This window comes from Chlorocebus sabaeus, chromosome 10 (assembly GCF_047675955.1).
Source record: "Chlorocebus sabaeus isolate Y175 chromosome 10, mChlSab1.0.hap1, whole genome shotgun sequence".
In the NCBI taxonomy this organism is placed as follows: Eukaryota; Metazoa; Chordata; class Mammalia; order Primates; family Cercopithecidae; genus Chlorocebus; species Chlorocebus sabaeus.
The window spans coordinates 88794781-88821108 of NC_132913.1; the positions used below are offsets into that span (position 1 = coordinate 88794781).

General features: G+C 39.4%; 1 protein-coding gene across 3 annotated transcripts in view; it reads left to right on the top strand.

Moving 5' to 3' along the window:
- The window catches only part of STRADB (STE20 related adaptor beta), a 29430-nt gene extending 7828 nt beyond the window's left edge, over nucleotides 1-21602 (top strand). For 2 of the 3 annotated variants that reach the window (XM_007965851.3, XM_007965852.3), the window contains exons 4-12: nucleotides 11072-11171; nucleotides 14044-14165; nucleotides 15419-15527; nucleotides 16366-16489; nucleotides 18360-18531; nucleotides 18824-18928; nucleotides 19091-19335; nucleotides 20231-20273; nucleotides 20776-21602. In XM_007965851.3, coding sequence (XP_007964042.1) covers nucleotides 11072-11171; nucleotides 14044-14165; nucleotides 15419-15527; nucleotides 16366-16489; nucleotides 18360-18531; nucleotides 18824-18928; nucleotides 19091-19335; nucleotides 20231-20273; nucleotides 20776-20919 — 1164 coding nt within the window. In that variant the 3' untranslated portion in view covers nucleotides 20920-21602. Of the gene's footprint in view, nucleotides 1-8458; nucleotides 8582-11071; nucleotides 11172-14043; nucleotides 14166-15418; nucleotides 15528-16365; nucleotides 16490-18359; nucleotides 18532-18823; nucleotides 18929-19090; nucleotides 19336-20230; nucleotides 20274-20775 lie in introns of all 3 variants that reach the window. The other variant, XM_073019933.1, reaches the window with a different exon arrangement.
- The last annotated feature ends 4726 nt before the right edge of the window (nucleotides 21603-26328 follow it).

Below are 26328 nucleotides of genomic sequence, written 5' to 3' on the forward strand. Positions count from 1 at the left end.
CTCCTCTATTTCTTTTTCTTTACAGTGTCTTTTACTATTTCTCCTTTCTCCTGCCATTTTCCAGGAGTCTATAACTGGCCATTTCTCTTCTTCCTAAAGTGGCTCTTCCTAAGCAGTTTACCTGTTCCTATGACTTAAGTTGTTCAAATTTCAGATTGTCCTGGAGTTACCACAGGTTTCCTGAGGGGACCCTGGCATCAAGCAGAACTGATGCTTCTCAGATTTTTACCTGCAACCCCAGACCCTTTCCTGCAGATTTCAGATTGTCCTGGAGTTACCACAGGTTTCCTGAGGGGACCCTGGCATCAAGCAGACCTGATGTTTCTCAGATTTTTACCCCAGACTCTTTCCTGGGCAACAGACATGTCTCTAGAATACCTCCGATTGGATTTTTCAAAGGCATCACTACTCAGTTTGAATAAAACCTTAATCTTCTTTTAAACCCACCAACTCATTGTATTTCCTACTTCGGCTAATGAAAAGTCGTCCACTGTGTCATCCTATCTAGAAACTTTAGAGTTATCCTCACACGGCCTCTACCTCTGCCCCCATATTTATTATTCACCAAGTCTTCTGAATCTGTCTCTGAAATGCCCTGGGGTCTATCCCCTATTTCACATGAGCACTGCTACTGCTCAGGTGTCATTGTCTCTCACCCGGGCTCTTGCAGGTGGACTCGTTGCCTCTACTCTCCTAGACACACACATAGTCTTCTCCCACCACTCACATCTGTTCAGTGTTCAGTACTGCTACCAATACAGGCCTGCTTGTGTCGCTTTCCAGCTTTGAAACTTCCATTGGCTTACTAAAGCCTATAGAATAAAGTATAAATTAGCATAATATGAGGGCTCTTAGCTGGTGTAGAATATGTCTTAGTTTCATTCTCTACTTGAAATACTCTTTTTTCTTTTCTGCTTTTGAAATTCTTCCTCATCCATAAAGAATTGGTTCAAATACTGTATCTATGAAGCTTTTCCACTTACACTTTTTATTTTGCTCTGCTTCTGTATATCTTAGATATATCTTAGGATATTTCTTTGGGATCTTTTCTTCTCCTTATTCCATACTTTATATTGCATTTTTTACTACAGAATGGAACCTACCTTGCAAATGCCTTATTCGCTACAAAATTAGTGAATCCCAGTTAATTTTGGTTATAATTTAACCCCCAGCCCTATCTTCAGCTGTCTTTATTTCTGTTATTTGGCTTTTTATTCATTAATACTCTAGTCTTCTGGTTACCTGTCTCTTCATAAAATAGGACGTAGTATCTGAGGGTTTTTTTTTTTAATTGGAGTACTTAGAAGGTGTATATATTTATGGGGTACTTGAGATATTTTGATACAGGCATATGATACGTGATAATTACATCAGGGTAAATGGGTTATCTATCACTTTAAGCATAAATCATTCTTTGTGTTATAAACATTCCAATTATACTTTTAGTTATTTTAAAATGTACAATAAGTTATTGTTGACTGTAGTCACTCGGTCATGCTATCAAATACTAGATCTTATTCATTCTATCTAACTATATTTTTGTACTCATTAACCATCTCCAGTCTACCCACCCCTTCTTGGCCTCTATTCTCTAGCTCCATGAGTTCAGTTGTTTTAATTTTTAGCTCCCACAAGTGAGTGAGAACATGTGAAGTTTGTCTTTCTGGGCCTGCCATATTTCACTTAACATAATGTTCTTCACTTTCATCCATGTTGTTGCAAATGGTAGTATCTCATTCTTTTTTATGGCTAAATAATATTTCATTGTACATATGTACCACATTTTCTTTATCCATTCATCTGTTGATGGACATTTAGGTTTCTTCTAAATCTTGGCTATTGTCAATAGTGCTGCAGTAAACATGGATGTGTATATATCTCTTTGATATACTGATTTCTTTTCTTTTGGATATATACCTATCAGTGGGGTTGCTGGATCATATGGTAATTTTTTGTTTTTTGTTTTTAGTTTTTTGAGGAACCTCCATACTGTTCTCCATAGTAGTTGTACTAATTTGCATTATCACAACAGTATAGGAGGGTTCTCTTTTCTCCATATCCTCACCAGCATTTGTTATTGCCTGTCTTTTGGATAAAAGCCATTTTAACTAGGGTGAGATGATATCCCCTTGTAGTTTCGATTTGCATTTCTCTGATGATCAGTGATGTTGAACACTTTCTCATATACCTGTTTGCTATTTGTATGTCATCTTTAAAGAACAATTGTTTTTATTTTTATTTTTTTGGAGATGGCCAAAAAGATTTGCCACCCAGGCTACACTGTAGTGGTGTAATCATAGCTCACAGCAACCTTGAACTCCTGGGTTCAAGCAATCCTTTCACCTCAGGTTATTGATAAGCTAGGACTACAGGCATGTATTACCACACCCAGCTAATTAAAAGAGGTCTTACTATGTTGACCAGGCTGATCTGGAACTCCTGGCCTCCAGTGATCCTCCCACCTCAGCCTCCCAAAGTATTGGGCTTACAGGTGTGAGCCACTGTGCCCAGAACCGTATGTCTTCTTTTGAGAAATGTCTGTTTCTAGATCTTTTGCCCATTTTTAAATCAGATGGTTAGATTTTTTAAATTGGATTATTTGAGCTCCTTATATATTCTGGTTATTAATCCCTTGTCAGATGAGTAATTTGCAAATATGTTCTCCCATTCTATGGGTTGTCTCTTCACTTTGTTTTTTCTTTTGCTCTGCAGAAACTTTTTAACTCACTGTGATTTCGTTTGTCCATTTTTGCTTGATTGCCTCTACTTTTGTTTGGGGTATTACTCAATTAATCTTTGCCCAGACCAATTTCCTGGACAACTTCCTCCATGTTTTCTTGTAGTAATTTCATAGTTTGAGGTCTTAGATTTAAGTCTTTAATCCATTTCAATTTTATTTTTTAATATACCAAGAGATATGGGTCTACTTTCATTCTTCTGTATACAAATATCCAGTTTTCCCAGCACCATTTATTGAAGAGACTGTCCTTTCCCCAGTGTATATTCTTGGCATCTTTGTCAAAAATGAGTTCACTGTAGATGTATGGATTTATTTCTGAGTTCTCTGTTCTGTTCCATTGGTCTGTGTGTCTGTTTGTATACAAGTACCAAGCTGTTTTGGTTACAATAACTCTGTAGTATAATTTGAAGGCAGGTAATGTGATTCCTCCAGTTTTTTTCTTTTTGCTTAGGATTATATAACGACCTTCCATGTCTCTTTTTATAAGTTTTGCCTTGAAATTTATTTTGCCTGATATACATGTATATCAACTCCTGTTCTTTTTCTGTTTCCATTTATATGGAATATTTTTCTTACCCTATTTATTTTCAGTCTATGAGTGTCTTTATAGGTGAAGTATGGTTCTTGTAGGCAACAGATAATTGAATCTTTTTAAAAAATTGATTCAGCTACTCTATGTCTATTCATTGGAGAGTTTAATCCATTGACATTCAGTGTTATTATTGATAAGGACTTAACTGCTGGCTTTTGTTATTTGTTGTGTATTCTCTTCCTTCCTTCCTGTCTTCTTCCTTTTTGTGAAGTTTATTTTCTCTGGTGGTATGTTTTAGTTTCTTGTTTTTCATTTTTGTTGTGTATATGTGTTGTAGATTTTATTATTTGAAGTTACCATGAGGCTTGCAAATAACATAACATGTTATTTTAAACTGACAACTTGACACTGATTGCAGAAACAAACAGGCAAAGAGAGAAGTAATAAAAACTGTACACTTTAACTTCATTCCTCCTGTTTTTTAACTTTTTGTGGTTTCTATTTATATCTTCTTATGCTATTTTGAAAAGGTATTGTAGTTATTATTTGTTAATCTTTTAATCTTTCTACTCACGATATGAGTAGTTTACATACCACAATTACAATGTTATAATAGTCTGTTTTTATGTATGCATTTATTATTACCAGTGAGTTTTGTACCTTCAGATAATTTCTTACTGCTTGTTAACATCGTTTTCTTTTAGACTGAATAACTCCCTTTAGCATTTTTTGTAGGAGAGGTCTGGCATTGATGAAATCCCTCAGCTTTTGTTTTTTTGGGAAAGTCTTTATTTCTCCTTCCATGTTTGAAGGATATTTTCACTGGATAAACTGTGAAAGTTTTTCACTGGGTGCGGTGGCTCACACCTGTAATCCCAGCACTTTGGGAGGCCAGGGTGGGCGGATCACAAGGTCAGGAGATCAAGACCATCCTGGCTAACATGGTGAAACCCCATCTCTACTAAAAATACAAAAAATTAGCTGGGCGTGGTGGCACATGCCTATAATCCCCCCTACTCGGGAGGCTGAGGCAGGAGAATCGCTTGAACTCAGGAGGTGGAGGTTGGGTTGCAGGGAGCCAAGATCGCACCATTGCACTCCAGCCTGGGTGACAGAGTGAGACTCCGTCTCAAAAAAAAAAAAAAAAAAAAGGTTTTTCCTTCAGCACTTTAAATATGTTATGCTACTCTCTCCTGGCCTGTAAGGTTTCCACTGATAAGTCTGCTGCAAGATGTATCGGAGCCCCTTTATGTGTTCTTTCTTTTTTCCTACTCCTTTTAGGATCCTTTCTTTATCCTTGACCTTTGGAAGTTTGATTGTTAAATGTCTTTTTTGGGTTAAATCTGCTGGGTGTTCCATAACCTTCTTGGATACTGGATATTGATAATCTTGGATACTTGGATAACTTCTTGGATACTTGGATATTGATATTTTTCTCTAGGTTTGGAAAGTTCTCTGTTATTATCCCTTTGAATAAACTTTCTATTCTGATATCTTTCTCTACCTCCTCTTCAATGCCAATAACTTAGATATGCCCTTTTGAGGCGTTTTCTAGATCTTACAGGTGTGCTTCATTCTTTCATATTCTTTTTTCTTTTGTCTTCTCTGTGTATTTTCAAATAACCTATCTTCGATTTCACTAATTTTTTCTTCTGCTTGATCAATTTTGCTATTGAGAGACTCTAATGCATTCTTCAGTATGTCAGTTGAATTAGAATTTGTTTGATTTTTAAAAAATTAGTTCCATCTCTTTGTTAAATTTATCTGATGGGATTCTGAATTCCTTCTCTGTGTTATCTTGAAATTTGTTGAACTTCCCCAAAACAGCTATTTCAAATTCTCTGTCTGGAAGGTCACGTATCTCTGTCACTCCGGGATTGGTCACTGGTACCTTACTTTGCTCATTTGGTGAAATCATGTTTTCCTAGATGTTCTTGATGCTTGTAGGTGTTCATTAATGTCTACACATTGAAGCGTTACGTATTTATCGTAGTCTTTGAAGGCTGAACTTACTCGTACCCATTCTTCTTGGGAAGACTTTCCAAGTATTTACAGGGAATTGAGTATTGTGATCTAAGTCTTTGGTCACTGCAACTCTATCTGCATTAGGACCACTTCAAGCCCAGCAAAACTGTAACTCTTGCAGACTCACAGAGGTACCATCTTGGTGGTCTTGGGTAAGGTCTGAGAGAATTACCTGGATTACTAGGCAGGGAATCTCGTTTTCTTCCCTTACTTTCCCCCCAAACAGTTTCTTTTTCCATGCTGAGCTGCCTGGAGCTGGTCGAGGGGTGACACAAGCATCGCTGTTGCCACCACAACTAGGACTGCACTGGGTCAGACCTGAAGCTCAGCACAGTGCTGGGTCTTGCCCCAGGCCTGCAGCCACCACTGCCCAGCTGGATGTTCACTCAAGAACCAAGGGCTCTTCAGTCACCAGGTGTTGAATCCAGCCAGGCTGTGTCCTTCTCGTCAGGGCAGTGAGCTCCCCACCTGGCCCTGGGTGGGTCCAGAAATGCCTTCTGAGGGCAGGGCCATGGGTCAGGAACCTTAGGAATCTACTTTGTGCTCTATTCTACTGCAGCTGAGCTGGCACGCAAACCACAGAACAAAGTCCTTCCCATTCTTCCCTCTCCTTTCCTCAGGCAGAAGGAGTCTCATGGCCACCATTGTCCCCGGCCCATAGCAGAGTCCTGCCTGGCTATTGCCAGTGTTCACTCAAGGCCCGAGGGCTCTTCTGTCAGCTTGTGGTGAATATTGCCAGGCCTGGGTTTCTCCCTTCAGGGCCGGTGGGCTACCGTTTAGCCCAGGGCCAGTCCAGAAGTGCTATCCAGGAGCCAAGGCCTGGAATCAGGGACCCCAGGAGTCTACTTAGTGCTCTAGCCTACTGTGGCTGAGCTGGTACCCGAGCTGCAAGACCAAGCCCCCTTTACTCTCCCCTCTCCTCTACTCAAGCAGAAGGAGCCTCTACCTGTGGCCACCACAGTTGAGAATGTGCTAGTTCACACCTGAAGCCAGCATGGCCCTGAGTTTCACCCAAGGCCCACAGCAAGTACTGCCTGGATAGTGTTGATGGTTATTCAAGGCGCAAGGTCCTAGTCAGCAGGTGATGGATCCTGCCAGAACTAGGTCCTTCCCTTCATGGGAGCAGTTTCCCTTCTGGCCCAGGGTGTGTCTAGAAATGTTGTCCAGGAGCTAGGGCTTGGAATGGGGGCCTCAGGAATCTGGTACAGATTAGGGATCTACAGAATAGGGATTCTACTGTGGCTGAGCTGGAATCCAAGTTGTAAGACAAAGTCCTTTTTATTCAAGACCAAGCCCCCTTTCCTCTCCCCTCCTCAAGGGAAAGGAAGGAAATCTCCTGGAGCTACAAGCTGCACGGCCTGGGGTTAGAAGAGGAGTGACAGAAGCACTCCCTTGGCTGCCCTGGCTGGTGTCTCACTAGGTCTTGGACCCCCAAGTCCACTGGCTCCAAGTCCAGCACAGCACCAGGAATTGCCCTGGAATTGCAGTCCTTGTGGCCTAGACTACCTTTCAGGTTTGTTTAGGACCCCAGAGGCTTTCAGCCTGTGGTGGCAGACAAGGCTCGCCGGAATTCAGGTTCCAACTGCTGGGATGGGTGATTCCCCTCTGGCTAAGGCTGATCTAAATACTCCCTCCTTGGGCGGTGGCTGAATTCTTTACTGTGTTGCTTTCTGCTGTGACTGGCAACACTGAGTTCCAGTGCAAAGTCCCACAATCACTGCACTCTCCCTCCCCAGGGGATGAGGGAGGGGAGGCATCAGCTATTCAACACTGTCTTTCCTACCCTGTTCAGTGCCTCTTTCAGTGATAGGAAGTTAAAACCAGGTACTGTGATAGCTCACCTGATTTTTTATTCTTACGAAGGTGCCTTCTTGTTTGGATAGGTGTTCAATTTGGTGTTCCTGAAGGGTGGGGGAAGATTGCTAGAGGGTTCTATTCAGCCATCTTTCTCCACCTCCCTCCCAGTCTGAGTTTTAATTCAAGTAAATCCCTTTGGGTGAGGCAGAAAGTAAAGTGATTCTTGTCTCCATGCTGTTACCGAGAGAGGCCTAGAACTAAGCAAATGTTCACAGCTGCCACCTGAATCCTTTAAACCTCCAGGTTGGAGCCTTTCTATAATTTAAGGATTGAAATGTCACATCCCTCTCTGTTAGTAGAGTTAGACTAAAATCTTCAGTGAGAGAAGCAGAAGCATAATCTGAAGTCTCTCATGGAAACATGAATTGGAAAAGTTGTATAATGTAAGTTGACACCAGCTGGAAACTGGTGCCTGATGACTACAAAAACTTCCCTGTGCACTGTCTGAGTCATGCTGTAAAACACCATCTGTTGTCTTTTCTTTGGACAGCTTGTTCTCCATTGGCCTGGACTTTGTAGATAGGATTAAATTTTATGTTAAAATATCATGTTTGGTGGACAGTCTGGTTTTCCAAGTGATTTGTGTCTCCTGTAACTTTGGAAACCCCTCTATCTGTAGGAAAATTCATTTCCTATAGTTAACCTTTGCAAATGAAAGGCTGTGGTGCTTGACCTGAGATGCTGCTTTTTAAAATAATGCAATTTTAGCATTACAGTGATTCCTGAGAGGCCATCTAGTCTAATTTTCAACTTATGTAGGGAGTGTTCTTTACAATATCTCTGAGAGTTCGTTGTAGAAATATAAATAAAAAGAGCTCCATTGTAGAAAAATAGTCATCACAGAAAAATAGAAACATGCAGAAAGGTATGTTTCACCACAAGTAAAAGTCTGGCAGGATCTCTCTGAAAACACTTCAGAGTGCTATTCATTGGCTTGATTATTGAACCATGATGTTCCTCAGCCTCTTGGATCAGAAACTGGATTTAGTCAGCAAACCTAGAGTGGATCCATATTTCTGTATCAGATCCACATTAATCAAGCTCATTATAAACCCAGTCTCCCGGTGCCAGAGGAAATGGTGCCCTTACATTGTATCATCAATCCACTCTTATAGAAAAGTTACATGGGAAACCAAATCATAGTTAGAGGCAGTTTAATGTATAATGGAGAACTAATGACAGCTATCAAAGTACTCGAAATTCATATCACAGTACTTCCTTTCACTGCAAGCAGACATTTGTGGGCATCAAAACTTTTCTTTTTCTAGCCTTCCAATTGCTGACCATTCCCTCTTCACTTCCAGTTCTTGTACCTCCGTGTAGCTCAACTACTGTCAATGGTGGTCGTCCAACCTCCAAATATATCAGTGGAGAGAGGATAATGGAAAGACGCAGCTTGATGCCTGAACTACACTTGGATGGCACCGGTTACTCCACGTTTCTTATGCGGAACTGAAATCTACTTCCTGGAGCTTCTATCTGTTGATCTCAGCTCTTCTCGCTGAACAATTGTTTACCCTTCTATATTAGTCTTTTGGTCACTTGCAAATGGCAACTATATATATTCTTAATATTTTCTTTTCCAGATTAAATATTTCCAACTCCTCCATTGTTGCTGGAACCTTCACCGACTTGGTTGGCCTTCTCCAGGCATCACCATTTTACAGTCACCATTTTATAATTCCCTCTTAAACTGTGGTGTCTCAATTATCCATAGTGCTCCAGATACTATCTAATCATTTCAGAACACAGTGAAACTCTTGTCTCTTCCAGTCTGCTCAATTTTGCTTCTGTAAATATAGCTCCATATTATGCTTTTATTTAACCTTCTCTGTCATGCTATTGACTGAAACCTCCAAGTCATAAACCTGGTATCCTCAATTTTGTATTTAGGCTATTGTTTTTTGTTTGTTTGTTTGTTTTTTAACTTAAGTGCAAGGTTTTGCATTTATCCTTGTAAAATTTTATTGAACTGGGCCCATTCTTCTAGTTGCAGGATGATTGTGAGTCCTGCCTTTTTTTTTTTTTTTTTCGGTAATTAGCTATGCCCAGCAATGCATGATCCATACTTTTTCTTTTTTCAAGCCAGCCTGTTTCATTTTCAGGAAGTCATTAAAAAGTTTAACAGAGCAAAGTCAAGGACTTTGCCATAATTTTTGCTTTCTATCATCTAACTGGTCATCAAGTGAAAAAGAGAAGTGGGATTAGTTTGGGATGATTTGCTCTTAGTAAATCCGAGTTGTCTTCTTGGGATTACCATGTGGCTTTTTAAAGTGCCCATAGTTCACCTATCGAATAATTTGATCTCTGACTTTACTGGGCAGCAGCATCAAGCTTGCCCCTTTGTAGTTTTCTCCCCTTTTGAAAATTGGGTCATTGTTTGCTACTTCTATTCTGGTTTTTCATCTGAGTTCTACCATAGTTGCAAACTTCATATCCTAAGTGTAATTGCCCTGGGCCTGGAGGTTTGAACCTATTTAAAACAACCTTTTTAGAGCTTTGAATACTTATTTACAAGTTTATTTACAAGTGTTATTTACAAGTGTCCCTTCTAGTTTAAATAAGACTAATTCCCTAATGGAATAGATGGAAGCAAAACAGACGCTGATTAGTTCTTATTTTAGTCCATCACCCCATAACATTATGCTGTTTTTTCCAAGCCTATGAACTATGAGCCTTAGTTCATTATGTCTCTAGCCTTCCTGACAGGCTTACAGGTTGATATCACTTAAAAAATTTTAAAACTGTTATATTTTCTTTCTGTCTCTTTTATGTGGTCTTTAAATCTGAGTTTATCTGGAGACTACCTGTTTTAAAGAAACTGAATTGCTTCCATCAGATTGTAAAGAGGCAGAAAAAAAGAGAAACTAAATTGCTTTATTTTGATTTGTTTTCTCTTCAGGATTTTTCCAATTGTATAGTAGAATTTCTTTTTACATTCTTTCATTCCTCTTGAACAATAGTCACCCTTATTCATCTTTAGCCATGGGTTTGTAATTCCTTTTTTCCTGCTCTCTTAAAGTTTAGGGAACATTTAATCCTGTGACTGTTTCAAACTCCATCTCTGTCTCTTGATTAAAAAGAGCTAAGAATGTGAAAAGGAGTTAACACAATTCCTAGCACATAGTAATGTTATTTTTCCCCTTTTTTCCTTCCCCTGCCACCTGTCTGTAGAGGCTCCTAAGTTGGAGTACTTACGTCCATTGGGAGACCCTCATGGCTATCATATGAAGCCAATAGTTTAGGCGTCGTCTTTTTCATACCTCCATGTTATTTCACTGTCACTGTATTCAGGTGCAAACCTGACTCTCACTCCAAAGCACACCATGAGACCTCCTATCAGTACTTGGTCATACACTTAGGAGGTCTATCTCCTTTGATTTTTCTTTCTGACCTCCCATCTGATTCATCTTGCTAAAAACTTCATCAGCAATTTTAATAGGCTGCAGTCTGGAAACTGTTCCTTGACTGTTAACATCTTCACTAGCAGAGCATGTACCATGCTCTGTACATGCATGTACGTGCAAAATATGGCTCTAGCTTGAAGCAAGAGCACAAGCATAGAATATCCCTCACAGGTCTCTGCAGCTCTTCGCTTGGTACATTTGTCAGCTATCCTGAAGAATTAACATTCTTCGCAACTCCTAAACGTTTTACTGGAAATTACACTGGAAAGTATTCCTTGCTATCTGTAAATCTCCTTTTCCTGCCCTCTCCATAGGCTAATGGCTTTCTAACTAACATCAATGAGCAACTGGTAAATTCCTTTTAGATCTTAAAACAGTCTCTTAAGCCACCTTGCAGTACCTTCCTAATGAGCACCTCTGTGTTTGAAAATATAACACCAGTGTTTTATATTGGGGCAGGGGGACCAAGAATTTCATCTCTTTTGTTTTTATCTTTAAAAACAAATGCAGGTTGATGAGCCAACCCTTTCCTGGTCACCTCCATCCACTAGAGCAAGCGAAGTAGTATGTTCCACCAACGTTTCTCACTACGAGCTCCAAGTAGAAATAGGTAATAATTCTGAATTTCTAATTGACCCTTCAGTGTTAGAAATTAAATTGATGACAAAAATATTATTTTGTAGACAAGTTTTTTTCTGTTGTTACCTCCAGCATAAAACTAGATGCTAATTGTGTCAGTCAAGTGGATTCAATTAATTTATGTCTGTCTTAAAATAATGACTCAGATTTTTTCAGGATTACTGTCTAGAACGTTTACTTTTCCATTGAAGTACATTTACATGAGGAAGACACTAAATACTTATTATTTGTGTGTTTATTGTGGGAAGCATCTATTTTATGGGTATAATTTTTACTGGGTATGAAGTAAAATCAAGTCAGATAAATCTTTTCAGTCACAGTCCGTTAACTAAATTGCTTCTTAGTTTAAAAATTTATCTAAAATCCCATTTGTAATAGAAAGCTTTTTCAGTTAAGTGTGGAATAGGATGGGTTATTGTTTATAGCTTTACATATGTGAAACATTTGCTCTGAATATTCAGAAACATCTGTTAAACAAATAGGGGAACAAAGCATAGGAGAACACTTGGAATTGACATCATCTCTAGGAAGATGAAGACACAATATAGTACTTTAGCAGAGGTATGTCCTAAGTGTTATGGGAACGGAGAAGATGGAGCATACAACGAACCACCTCTGGGAGTTAAGAGAAATGGCAAAAAGGGGCTGGATCTTGAATGAGGAAGAGTTTGCTAGATATTCTAGTCATAGGTTTTGTTATAGACAACATAAACAATCCTGGCTAACTTAAGTGAAAAAGGAATATTTGAACAATGCTGCTAACTCACAGAATTATTGGCTAGAGAAATAGGTTTGGAAGAAGCCAAGAGAAGCTGCATGACAAGAACCAGGACTGTGGAATAGGAGCAGCCTAGTGAATGTACTGCCCGCCACCAGACGCTGGCCCACTGCAGGGAGCTCTGACGACTGCTGCTGCTTTGTCCTTCACTCCATGCTCCAGTTGGCCAAGCATAGGTCACATACCAAGGTCAAGGAGACTAAGGGAGAGTAAGGATCTAACCTTTTTGAAATAACACATAGTGGCAAATGCCCCAAAATTAGAAAGGAATTTCAGATGGTGCCAATTCTAAAAAGATGAAAACATGTTTACCTCAGTAAATGACTGAGGAAGGATGGTTAGGGGAGAATACCATATAGTTCCTCTGTGGGGACTACAAGTGGGGACAAGGGGAGAGTAGGCAGTGGTAGGAGATGAATCTGGAAAGGCAGGTTTGGAACGCGTTGTGAAGGACTTCATGTGGTTGGATTTAGAATGGCGTCCACAACCTACCCTCCTTATTACTCAGATGATTTAAGGTGGAGATTTAGAATTTACTGTCCTTCTGCTAGAGAGACATTGTGGAATCGTGATGACAATAATAGCATCTAACAGGCATGATGCTGAACATTTAGTATGTATTTTTTTCCTTTAACCCTTTGCCACTCCCATTTCGCAGATGAGGACACTGAGGCTCTGAGATAGTCATACAGTTAGTGATTTGAAACCAGATCTTTCTGACTGTAGGATCTAAGCTCTCAGCTGCTGCAGGACCTGCCATTGATAAAATGACAAATTTAAAACAGCTCAGGCAACAGTCAGGAAGATGTAGTAGATCAGCAGTGCAAAACCAGAAGTGTCATCTTCATTACCTGTGTCTTTTTAAAAATTACAACACCTATATTCCATCATAGAGCTACTGGACCAAGGTTTCTGGGGTGTGGGGTCAAGGCAGAGGCATTTTACAGTAGTTCCCTCAGTAATTCTGGTGTGTGCCCTGGCTGAGAATGCAGGGCATATGAGGGAGTCACTGCATACATCCAGGGCGACAGGATGGGGCTCAGACTAAGTCAGTGACGCTGACACTGAGGAGAGGAGATGAATTGAGATTAACTTCATTTCAAAAATAAAACTGACAAAATTTGGTGACCATGGAGAGAGGGAGTTAACTAACGTTTATTAGGTGCTGCTAGCAAGTGCCACTCTAGGTGTTTTACATTTAAAAAGCTGACGATACCAAATGCTGGTGAGTATGTCAGGCAGTGACAGCTCTTATACATTGTTTGTGGGAATGTGAAATGATTCAGCTACTTTTGAAAACAGTTTGGCAACTTCTTATAATGTTAAGCATACATTTACCACATGACCCAGCAATCTCACTCGTAAATATTTGCCAAAGATAAATGAAAACATATGTCTACCTATACATTATAGGTATAGGAATGTTTTTGGCAGCTTTATAGTCACCAAAAACTGAAAACAACCTAAATAACCATCAGTATTATAAATGGATAAATTGTGGTATAGCCATACAATTGTTTATTGCTCAGCAATAGAAATTAATTGCTGACACATACAACAACGTGGTTGAGTCTCAGAAGCATATGCCAAGCGAAAGAAGCTAAACACAAAAGAAGCTGACGACTGTGTTCTTTTTGACGCCATTTATGTGACAAAAATCAGATTGGTGGTTGCCAGGGACTAGGAGTGGGGACAGGGGATTGCTGAGTAGCATTCCATTGTGTGAGTATATCGCAATTGGTTTATCAAGTCACAATTTTAGTCATTATAATAGATATGTAATGGTGTGTCACTGTTTTAATTTGCATTTCTCTATCTTGAGCATCTTTTCATATGCTTACTGGCTGTTCCTATATCTTATTTTGTGGATTGCCTGTTTAATCCTCTGCCTGTTTTTTAATTGGATTGCTTGATAAGTATTATTAATACTTTGAATGAGTAGTGTGCCTTTTCATTTTCTTAACAGTACTTTTTGAAGAGCAAGACTTTTCAATTTTGATGAAGTCTAAATTGTCAATTTTTTTTCTTCTTTGGTTACTAACATGACTTTTATGCCTGATTATAGGAAGAGGATTTGACAACTTGACTTCTGTCCATCTTGCACGGCATACTCCCACGGGAACACTGGTAACTATAAAAATTACAAATCTGGAAAACTGCAATGAAGAACGCCTGAAAGCTTTACAGGTAACAATATGAAGAAAATGATACACAGTTGGCCCTCTGTGTCCACTGGTTCCACATCTGCAGATTCAACCAATTGTGAATAGAAAACATATATTTTAAAATAAATAATACAATAAAAAATAGTACAAATAAAACACAGCATAACTATTTACATAGCATTTACATTGTATTAGACATTATAAGTAACCTAGAAATGATTTAAAGTATATAGGAGGATGTGCATAGCTTATATGTGAATATTATGCCATTTTATACAAGGGACTTGAGCATTCTTAGATTTTGGTACATTCATGGGGTGGTGTGTGGGAGGCGGTCAGGGGATGCAGTCCTGGAACCAATGCTCCATGGATATTAAGGGGTGATTGTATTTAATATAATGTTTATTTGAGGAGATTACATCTACAAGAATTTTCTCCCCCAAACTAATAATTCTTCTGTTAGGGAAATATAGATTTCTTCTAATTAACATGCAGTTACAGAATTGGAAAGAATACGTGGAAGCCAGATTCATTATATGAAAGAACACATGTATTCCAACTTTGGTAACTGCTGCTCCTTCAAATGAATATCATATTCAAAATGCAGGTCTGGAGTTTTACAATACCCCTAGTTAGTCCCATCCTAAATAGTCACATAGGGCAATGGAAGAAATAAAAAACAGTTTCCTTTTTATCCAGATAAGCAAAATTAATTTCCAAATGACAAATTTTGACAGAATTGCATTTCAGGTATCTTATAATACCATTTTTATTGTCACTAATCATTTTTGATATAAAGGGGGAAAGGATTTTATTTGGATATTGTTCCAATTCTTAAAATATTTATATGTGAACATGTATATTACACAAACAAAAAAAGACTAGGAGAAACCGTATGAAACGTTAACAGTGGGTCTCTGTGAGGTGGCGATAGGGATTTTTAGGTATTTTAAAATGTTTTTATAATAAGAACATAGTACAGTTAAGAGTATGACCCTAGAGGGAAACTAAGTTCACATTCTACTTCCACTTCTTTTTATTAATTGCATGCTTTTGGACAGGTTTTCTAACTTATTTTTAAGTGCTGTCTTCTGAAAAATGGGAATCATAATATCACATACTTCGTGGAGTGGTTGTGAGATTTAAATAGATAAAAGCACTAAGAACAGTGCTTTCACTAATGAGCACCCTTGAGTATTAGCTGCCACGACTGCCATTTTCATAAGGAAAAAAGGGTTATTTTTAAATGTCTTGTCTCTTGTGTGTTTATCCTAGAAAGCCGTGATTCTCTCCCACTTTTTCCGGCATCCCAATATTACAACTTATTGGACAGTTTTCACTGTTGGCAGCTGGCTTTGGGTTATTTCTCCATTTATGGCCTATGGTAAGAATGCTGGTTTTAAATAATTTAGCCTAGATGTTATAATTATATAGATGAGTTGGGATTTTAGATTTATGATTTGCCACATTTAATTTATAAGTCTAATGACTGATTTTAGATTTCATGGTATATTTCTATATCTGGTGCATGTTGAATTTTAGTTTGCAGAAAAAGGTAAGAATTGGTATGATGATCAGTGAACCACCACTGCTTTTCCAAGAATTCCGTGCCTTTGCACAGGCTGTCTCTTCCCTTCAGCTTCCTACCCCTCTTTTAATGGAGACCTACTGTTATTCTGCAGGAAGAAGTTGTTTTTCCACCTCTACACCCCATCCCTGTCCCTGTTACACTGCATTGTAAACTATTTCACTGTATTAGAAACATCTTTGTGTGTGCCCATCTCCCTCACTGCTTCTTGAGGGCCAGGATCATTTATATATTTTTATTTGTGGTGTCCCCAGGTGCTCACATAGTACTTAACACAAAGTTGTGTTCCATAATTGTGTTGAATAAATAGTGAATGGATTCTGGAACTTTGATTTTTAGCACAGCTTTTGTGAATTGCTTCCGGATTTAAGAATATATATATACACAGAATGTATTTTTATTCAATAATATTGACAAATCATTAATTCTCTTTCCTAATCTCTAGAGTGTCATTAGAAAAAATTGTTTAAAGATTCTTGAAAGAAAATCATGTTTGTGTGGGAAAGTGTTGTTTGGGTTAGACTCCAAAAAGTAACAGATATGTTTGTGTTTATGGTTGAAGAGAATATTAAAACACAGCTGGAAGCAAAATCACTTTCAATGTTCATATAAGGATTTTAGGGGTTTCTTTCAGGTTCAGCAAGTCAGCTCTTGAGGACCTATTTTCCTGAAGGAATGAGTGAAACTTTAATAAGAAACATTCTCTTTGGAGCAGTGAGAGGGTTGAACTATCTGCACCAAAATGGCTGTATTCACAGGTATTTACTTATTTGTATTTTACTAAATGAAATAATTTTACTGGAAGAACTCTCTGAAGGAGGTTTTAGGAAGGAGCAGTTGAATGTTAGAAAAGAGGGATAGGAAACTTGTAAGTGAAAATTGAGGGAGGAAGGGACCATTAGGTGCAATGGATTGATACATTTTATGTCCCTTCACCAAACATGTTCAGACCACATCCTCTGTGACAAGCAGTTCTTGGTGCTGGGATGGAGTGCCTGCCCTCATGGAGCTCACAGTCTCAATCTAATGAGGATGTTCAGGAGATGAGCTGTAGGAAATGGGATCCTAGTTAGCTGGGTGTTTTTCATTCCGTTTTTGTTTAAGCAAATGAAGAGCTTCATTATCTGCTTTCCATCTTATCTTATGCATAAATTGGAATTAAACTTTTCTTCGATTTCTTATTTTGCAGTACCTTGAGGTTATCATCCTAAATATCACTTCTCTTGTTACCAAAGTGTATATGCAAAAGTGATTGACTGAATGTTAAAAACAGTGCTGTTCTAAGATATACTGCGACTTTATCTTACTTTTTAATTGTTACCTTTAAATAAGCTTGCTTTCCTATTGTTTCAATCTCCTTAAAGCTTTTAGTCTTACTATTGTTTTTCCAGCAAAATTCTAGTTAACCAAGGATTTCCAACACACTATATTCTGGTTAACTGGGGTTTCATTATATGTCACCAGATGATTGGCCATCCTCCTCTGTTAAGTTTCCAAATTCAGTGTTTGGGATCGAAAAACAAGGCTCTTATAATTTATCTGACAATTAAAGGAAATGTATAATATATCTTTTTATAAATGATGTATGAGAGAGACTTTTACTGGATAGTATTACATTTAGCTTTAAAACCTTATATTTCAAATATTGTTTGATTTTTTTTTTAGGTAACACTTCTTAGGTGTTTTGCAACAGCATTCAAAAATAGTGAAATTGGCCAGGCATGGTGGCTCATGCCTGTAATCCCAGGACTTTGGGAGGCCGAGGCGGGCAGATCACTTGAGGTCAGGAGTTTGAGACTAGCCTGGCCAAGATGGTGAAACCCTGTCTCTACTCAAAATACAAAAAAAAAAAAAAAGTAGCCAGGTGTGGTGGCACACACCTGCAGTCCCAGCTACTCAGGAGGCTGAGGCAGGAGAATCACTTGAACCCAGGAGGTGAAGGTTGCAGTGAGCTGAGGTCATGCCACTGCACTCCAGCCTGGGCCACAGAGTGAGACTCTGTCTCAAAAAAAAAAAAAGTGAAATTAATTATTTGATTCCATTCCTTGTTTGAAAAAATATTATCAGTTCTTTTTTTTTTTTTTGAGATGGACAGGGTCTCGCTCTGTCCCCCAGGCTGGAGTGCAGTGGTGCAATCTTGGCTCATTGCAAGCTCTACCTCCTGGGTTCACGCCATTCTCCTGCCTCAGCCTCCCAAGTAGCTGGGACTACAGGCGCCCGCCACCATGCCCGGCTAATTTTTTGTATTTTTAGTAGAGACGGGGTTTCACCGTGTTATCCAGGATGGCCTCGATCTCCTGACCTCATGATCTGCCTGCCTCAGCCTTCCAAAGTGTTGGGATTAGAGGCGTGAGCCACCGCGCCCGGCCATCAGTTCTTAACATGTAGCTTTCAGTTATATATCTTTACTTGTGTTGGTGCTGTAGTAAGTAGTTGAGAAAGAATTCTTATTCCCTGAATATTTCCTGTGTAAACAGCAGTTTTGCAGTACTGTTTTGCAGTTTATACTGCTGTTTTATAAAGGGTATTTAATTTCCAAGAGAATATATGGATTTGTTCCTACCAGATTTTTATTCTTTCTTCATTGGCCAGTTTCCTATTACTTAGGATTGTTTCTCTTTGTTCTAGGAGTATTAAAGCCAGCCATATCCTCATTTCTGGTGATGGCCTAGTGACCCTCTCTGGCCTGTCCCATCTGCATAGTTTGGTTAAGCATGGACAGAGGCATACAGCTGTGTATGATTTCCCACAGTTCAGCACATCAGTGCAGCCGTGGCTGAGTCCAGAACTACTGAGACAGGTCAGGTGTGGCCGTTGCATTGGGTTTTCTGTGTCTCAAGTGTCTTCTGAGTTTGACTGAAGTACAGTTGTGACTTTATATGTGGATTGGTGAATGGCCTTCTGCAAGACTTTCTCTTTCTTGTCAAAATTATGTTAGGAAATTAAATACCATATATTAAGTGTGTCTTGATTTGTCACTTATGGGTTTCTTTTCCATTATTGTTCACCATTCTTTATCAAAAAAGCACACATGTATAACTTTTGGTTAACTTATTTGCACTAAAAGACTTCAAATTAATTGTGTCCTACAGGATTTACATGGGTATAATGTGAAGTCAGATATTTACAGTGTTGGGATTACAGCATGTGAATTAGCCAGTGGGCAGGTGCCTTTCCAGGACATGCATAGAACTCAGGTAAGTGCTGCTAAAATCCCTGAAGTACTTCCCTTTCATAAGATTGCTTACATTCTAGATAATTTCTGTTAAATACATTTGCTATAGACTCTTAGGAGCTTTATTGTTACTGTTTTAATATTTTGCCTGGAAAGTGTTGAAGGAAAGTTCTGTTTCTCTTAGATGCTGTTACAGAAACTGAAGGGTCCTCCTTACAGCCCATTGGATATCAGTATTTTCCCTCAATCAGAATCCAGAATGAAAAACTCCCGGTCAGGTGTAGACTCTGGGATTGGAGAAAGCGTGCTTGTCTCCAGTGGAACTCACACAGTAAATAGTGACCGATTACACACACCATCCTCAAAAACCTTCTCTCCTGCCTTCTTTAGCTTGGTACAGCTCTGTTTGCAACAAGATCCTGAGAAAAGGTAATATTGATCTCTTCTAAATACTGCAAAATGTACATGTTTTACATTTTATAGAAGCTTTGTAACATTGCCCTTCCAGGAGAATACAAATCTTTTATCAATGTTTTGATCAAAATATTGTCTAATCTAGAAAATGTCAGTGCTAAGAACAACTAGTGGGAACAAGGAAATGAGAATACTGGATTCAAAATCAGAAGAGGCTGGGTGCGGTGGCTCACGCCTATAATCCCAGCACTTTGGGAGGCTGAGGCCGGTGGATCGCCTGAGGTCAGGAGTTCAAGACCAGCCTGGCCAACATGGTGAAACCCCGTCTCTACTAAAAATACAAAAATTAGCTGGGTGTGGTGGCATGCACCTGTAGTCCCAGCTACTCGGGAGGCTGAGGGAGGAGAATCGCTTGAACCCAGTAAGCAGAGGTTGCAGTGAGCCGAAATCATGCCACTGTACTGTAACCTAGGTGACAGAGTGAGACTCCATCTCAAAAGAAAAAAAAAAATCAGAAGAGTTGGGCTCCAGTCTCAGCTGTACCATTTTCTAACTGATTTTTACAAGAAAAATCAGAGTAAAAATCAGTTACTCTTTCTGGACATTAATTAGCACATTTATGTTGACTCTAAGCAGTATAAAAATGTAAATTGCTGCTACCCTACTAAGTTACTGTCAGTAAATACTGTGTCCAGTAGATGTTGAGTATAGATTAATTGAAGGATACCTCTACAATTATTCCCTTTAGTCAAGGTTGTAGCTAAGAATTGGGCTTCTGATATATATTCTTTTTAATTTTTTTCTTACTGGGTTTTATAGCTCTAAACCTAATTTCTAACATATTTATACACCTGAAATCTACATTCTAATATAAAGGTTTTTTTTTTTATAACTTTCTTAAAAATTTCAGGCCATCAGCAAGCAGTTTATTGTCCCATGTTTTCTTCAAACAGGTGAGCTGATCTATCATCCGTTGTCTCGATGTTTTTAATTACTATTAAAAAGTCACTTTATTTTGTTGGCTTGATGAGATACTTTGGTTACCAAGGTTCTTATTAATAACTCTGTTACCAAATAAAGTTAAAAACAAGAAAACTTTTGGTAGTTCAATTACAGACTTTCTAAAATACTTTCATTCTTCAAAACAAAATGAGTAAAAACAAAATGGACTATCATTACATGTTATTGATGCTTGGTGTATATTTTGATTAATTTAGAGACATTTTCTATGTTGGCTAGAAATGATGAAAGGGCAAAGTAATTCTGATAAGAAGTCAGTTTATTTGGCTCTTCTTCCTGTTTTCAGATGACTAGAATCAAAGGCAGTTTTAGGGGGAACACCTGAAAACAATTTTAAACACATTTAACATAAATTCTTTAAAAGTTATTTATTGCTAACAAAACTGATGTATTGAAATGATATATCAACAGCCTTATTTTGAGTTTCTTTAACAGATGAAAGAAGAAAGCCATGATTCAATACTTTCACTGTTGCCTCCTGCTTATAACAAGCCATCAATATCATTGCCTCCAGTGTTACCTTGGACTGAGCCAGAATGTGATTTTCCTGATGAAAAAGACTCATACTGGGAATTCTAGGGCTGCCAAATCATTTTATGTCCTATATACTTGACACTTTCTCCTTGCTGCTTTTTCTTCTGTATTGCTAGGTACAAATACCAGAATTATACTTGAAAATACAGTTGGTGCACTGGAGAATCTATTATTTAAAACCACTCTGTTCAAAGGGGCATCAGTTTGTAGTCCCTCTGGTTCCCACAGAGTACTATGACAACTCCAAGGAAACATCAGAATTACTAATCTAGCGAGTGTCATTTATTCTGGAATTTTTTTCTAAGCTGTGACTAACTCTTTTTCTCTCTCAATATAATTTTTGAGCCAGTTAATTTTTTTCAGTATTTTGCTGTCCCTTGGGAATGGGCCCTCAGAGGACAGTGCTTCCAAGTACATCTTCTTCTCCCAGATTCTCTGGCCTTTTTAATGAGCTATTGTTAAACCAATGGGCTGGTTTATCTTACATCAGACCCTTTTCTGGTAGAGGGAAAATGTTTGTACTTTCCCTTTTTCTTCTGTTAATACTTATGGTAACATCTAACTGAACCTCACTGACATTAAATGATTCACTTGAAATATATACAGAAATTGTAATTTGCTTTTTTTTTTAAAAAAAGGGGGCTAAAGTAACACTTTCCTACTTATGTAAATTATAGATCCTAAATTCATGCACCCCGTGGGAGCTCAATAAAGATTTACTGAATTGAGTTTATGCTTTTATTTATTTTCCTTGCGTGGTTTGACAGAGCTAAAATACAGATTCTGATTTGTTTTGCCAAGAAAAGCCCTTTCTCAAGCAAGTTCATTTCCATAATCTATAATCAACTGAGTATTCGATTAAATGGAGGCAGAAGGCATTCTGGCCTTTTGTATGGTTATTGCTCCTGTAGGAGGTACAACATGAGGACATAGAGGTCTTAATTAATATTTCCTAATTAGAAAAGAGACTCTGCCATGTCTCAAACTATGTATTCAAAAAGAATACATAGTTTGGAGGTGTGGTAAACTGGGACCTACTTCAGTTGATTTTCTTAATTTATACAATCTTATTTATATTACATTAAAAGTTATTTTAAAATGATTACTTCAGGACTAAAAAATTAAAAAGACAAATAATATACAAATCTATAGGCCATTTCAAGCACAATTTTCTTCATGTTTATTGACTGGACTCGCTCAAGAATGAAGGTTTGGGTTACTCCATCTGTTAAGCCACCAAGACCCACCAAAGTGAAAGAATTTAAAATGGACAGTGGAAAAGGGAGGAGATGAAGACCACTGAGGCCCTAAGAGCAACTCTAGTGGTAAGGGCTAAAGTTCATCCTACTAACCTCCTCCTCCTAAATTTCCCTTCCATAAGAGGGGCCCAGAGACCTTAGAGGTTCTTTCAAATCGGTGTGGAGGTTCTCCTGAATGTGTGTAGTTTAAAAATTGGACCATAAAGGGCATGAAATGGTGCCTCTCAGATCTCCTACTATGGGGTGTATTAGGGTACTCCAGAGAAGTAGCCAATAGAATGAATGTGCATATATATATCTACATTTTATATATATACATATATAAATGGATTTATTATAAGGAATTGGTTCATGCGATTGTGGAGGCTGACAAGTCCAAAGCTCTGCCAGGTGAGTTAGCAAGCTGGACGTCCAGAAGAGCTGATGGTGTAGTTCTCGTCCAAAGGCTATCAGACTCAAGACCCAGGAAGAGTAAGTGTTTCAGTTTGAGTCCAAAGGCAGGAAAAAGCCAATGTCGCAGTTCAAATGCATTCAGGCAGGAGGAATTCTCTTTTACTTGGGGGAAGTTTAGCTTTTCTCTTCTATTCAGGTCTTCAATGGATTGGATGAGGTCCACTAATATTAGAGAATGCAATCTGCTTTACTTAGTCGACCAATTTAAATGTTAGTCTGATCCAGAAACACCCTGTGATGGTTAATATTAAGTGTCAACTTGATTGGATTGAAGGATGTCTAGATAGCTGATAACGCAGTGGTCCCAACTTTTTGGCACCAGTTTTGTGGTATACAGTTTCTCCATGGGGTGGGGGATAGTTTCAGGATGAAACTGTTCCATCTCAGATCAGGCATTAGATTATCATAAGGAGCGGCACAACCTAGATCGCTGGTGTGTGCAGTTCACAATAGGGTTGGTGCTCCTATGAGAATTTAATGTGGCCGCTGATCTGGCAGGAGGCGGAGCTCAGGCAGTAATGCTCACCCACCCTGCTGCTCACCTGCTGTGACGCTGGGTTCCTAACAGGCCACTGACTCGTATGGGTCCATAGAGGGGTTTGGGGACCCTTGTGGTAAAGTATTGTTTCTGGGTGTGTCTATGAGGGTTTTGCCAGAGGAGAGTGACATTTGAGTCAGTGGACTGGGAGAGGAAGACCCACCGTCAATGTGGGTGGGCAGCATGCAGTCAGCTGCTAAACAGCTAGAAGATGGCGGCCAGAAGAGGGATAACCTTGCTTGCTGAGCCTTGAAGATTTCATCTTTCTTCTGTGCTGGATACTTCCTTCCACTCCTCCTGCCCTTAGACATCAGACTCTAGGTTCTTTGGCCTTCGGACTCTGGGAGTTGCACACGGGCTTCCTGGGGACTTTTGGGCCTTCAGCCACAGACTGAGGGCTGTACTGTTGGCTTTGCTGCTTTTGAGGCTTTTGGACTTGGACGGAGCAACTGCTGGCTTCTTTCTTCCTCAGCTTGCAGATGGCCGACTGCAGGACTTCCCCTTGTGATAGTGTGAGCCAGTTCTCCCTAGTAAACTCCATTTCCTATATTCATTAGTTCTGCCCCTCTGGAGAACCCTAATACATATCCTCACAGAGACACTCAGAATTATGTTATTTTTTGTTTATTTTTTTGAGATGGAGTCTTGCTCTGTCGCCCAGGCTGGAGTGCAGTGGCATGATTTCAGCTCACTGTAACTTCCACCTCCCGGGTTCAAGTGAGTCTCCTGCATCAGCCTCCCAAGTAGCTGGGATTACAGGCTCCCGCCACCATGCCGAGCTCATTTTTGTATTTTTAGTAGAGATAGGGTTTCACCATGTTGGCCAGGCTGGTCTAGAACTCTTGACCCTGGACTCCCAAAGTGCTAGGACTACAGGCATTCAGAATAATGTTTGACCAAGTATCTGGGCACCTGTGCCCCAGTACAGTTGACACACAAAATCAACCATCACCATGGGTATCACCATGAGTGATGACTTCACCCTGTGAGTGCTTTCTTAAATTTTGTACCTTAGGCTCCTTGCTTGCTGTATTTCCAATGGCTGCTGTAACAAATTGCCACAAACTTAGTGGCTTAAGCAACACAACTATTATTTTGAAGTTTTGGTACAGAAGTTTGAAATCAGTCTTACTGAGCTAAAATCAAGGTTTGGCAGGGTTCCGTTCCTTCTGGAGGCTCCAGAGGGGAATCTGTTTCCTTGGCCTTTTCAGTTTTTAGAAACTATTCACATTCCTTGGCTCATGGCCCTGTTTGACCATCTTCAAAGTCAGCAATGTGGGGCTGAATCCTCATTCTGCCATTTCTCTAGTTCTCCCTTTGATTCCATCTTCTACTTTTTAAAGACCCCTGTGATTATACTGGGCATAGCAAGATAATCTGGGATAGCTTCCCTGTCTACAGTCAGCTGATAAGCAACCTTAATTCTGTCTGCAATCGTAGTTCCCTTTAGCCACATAACCTAACATATTAACAGGTTCTGGGCCTTAGGATGTAGGCATCTTTTGGGGAACATTATCCTACCCACCATACCTGCCTCATCCTATCCCTACCCCTGGCAGCAGGGATTGCAATTCAAGCCCATTCCTGGGAGACAAAGGCCTTTTGTGATTAATGACTTCGGCTGGAGCACTCCCCATCAGCCCGGCTGAAACTTATTTAGAATGACACTGCAGTCTAAGCCATTTCCTATTCTGCCTTCTTGTCTTCCTCTCTCTCTTCCACTTTGGTCAGACTTACATCATGGATAGCTCTCCCAGCCATCTTCTACTGCCTCCCTACTTTTCCCTCCCAGACTTTTCCCCTCAAAACATCTGTTGCAGGTGGTATTAATTTCCTATCACGGCTGTGACAAATTACCACAAACCCAGTGGCTTAAAATAATGCACATTTATTATCTGACAGTTCTGGAGGTCAGAAGTTTAAAATGGATTGGTAGCGCTATACTCCTTCCAGAGTCTCTAGGGGAGATTCTGTTGCCTTCCCAGATTCTAGAGGCTTCCTACTTCCTTCCCTCATGGCACAGCACTGCTCCAACTTCTGCTTCTGTGGTCCCATCTCCTTCTCTGACTTTTGTGATTATATTGTGCCCACCCAGATAATTTGGGATAATTCCCCCCATCTCAACACCATTGGTTTAATCACAGTTGCAAAAATCTCTCCTCACATAAGGTAACATTCACAGGTTCCTGGGATTAGGACATGGACACACTGGTAGGGGCCATGACTACTACATGTCTAATTTCATCTTGGTGTCTGCTTTTCAAAGGACCCAAACTAGCAGTCACTTTAGCTAAAATGCCCTCCTATAAGCTTCTATAGTAACTTCCCCAAAAAGCACTGACACAACTCTAATTACTTCTGTGTTTATATTCACAAAGGACTGTGGACTTCCTGAGAATATTGTCTTATTCACTGGTATATTGCTGTTTAGTAAAACTGTCTGGCGTATTGTAGACGTTTAATATTTATTGAATTCTTTCTTGAATTAAAGTATTTGAATTAAAAAAAAAGACTTGAAAATGTAAGAGATTTCCATGGTAAGAAGTTTTAAATTCTTTGCTTGTCACAATATTGCCATTAAAAATTTAATGTGGCAAAGAGATTTGAGATTTCTATCTAGTAAATATTTCGTCCTTTACTGCAAGCCAGATCAATGGTTTCCCTCATAAGTACTGTTGGCCAGTTGCCTATTAGCTCTCAAGTTCATTTCTCCACCCTCTCCCTGTTCTGCTTCACTAGGATCTACGTTTCCCATGTACCTGCAATCTCTGGTTTCCAGGGAGGCAATAGTAGATCAGAGAGCAGGACGAGAGAGGAGAAACATAGTATATCTTGCCCTTTGCCCCACTCCCCTTCTGCTTCAAGTGTCCCTGGCAGTGGTGGTATCGTCCTTGTCTCTAGCTTCAAGACTCTGGTAGCACCAGTGCCCCCTGCTGTCCTTTCCATCCAAGTGGTGGTAGCACTTCCCACTCTTGCTAATCTCTGGGTTGCTTCAACATCCCTTTCTGCTTCTTAGCCTTGATTCCATCACCCACAAAACCAACTCCCTGTATTCCTTCTACCTGAAAGATCTGGAGTTGTGTTTTCCCAGTTACAAGCTGACTGATACAAGTACTGACAACTTTGAGGATTATTGGAAATTCTTAGTCCCTATAAAAAATTACTATCCTGGCCGGGCACGGTGGCTCAAGCCTGTAATCCCAG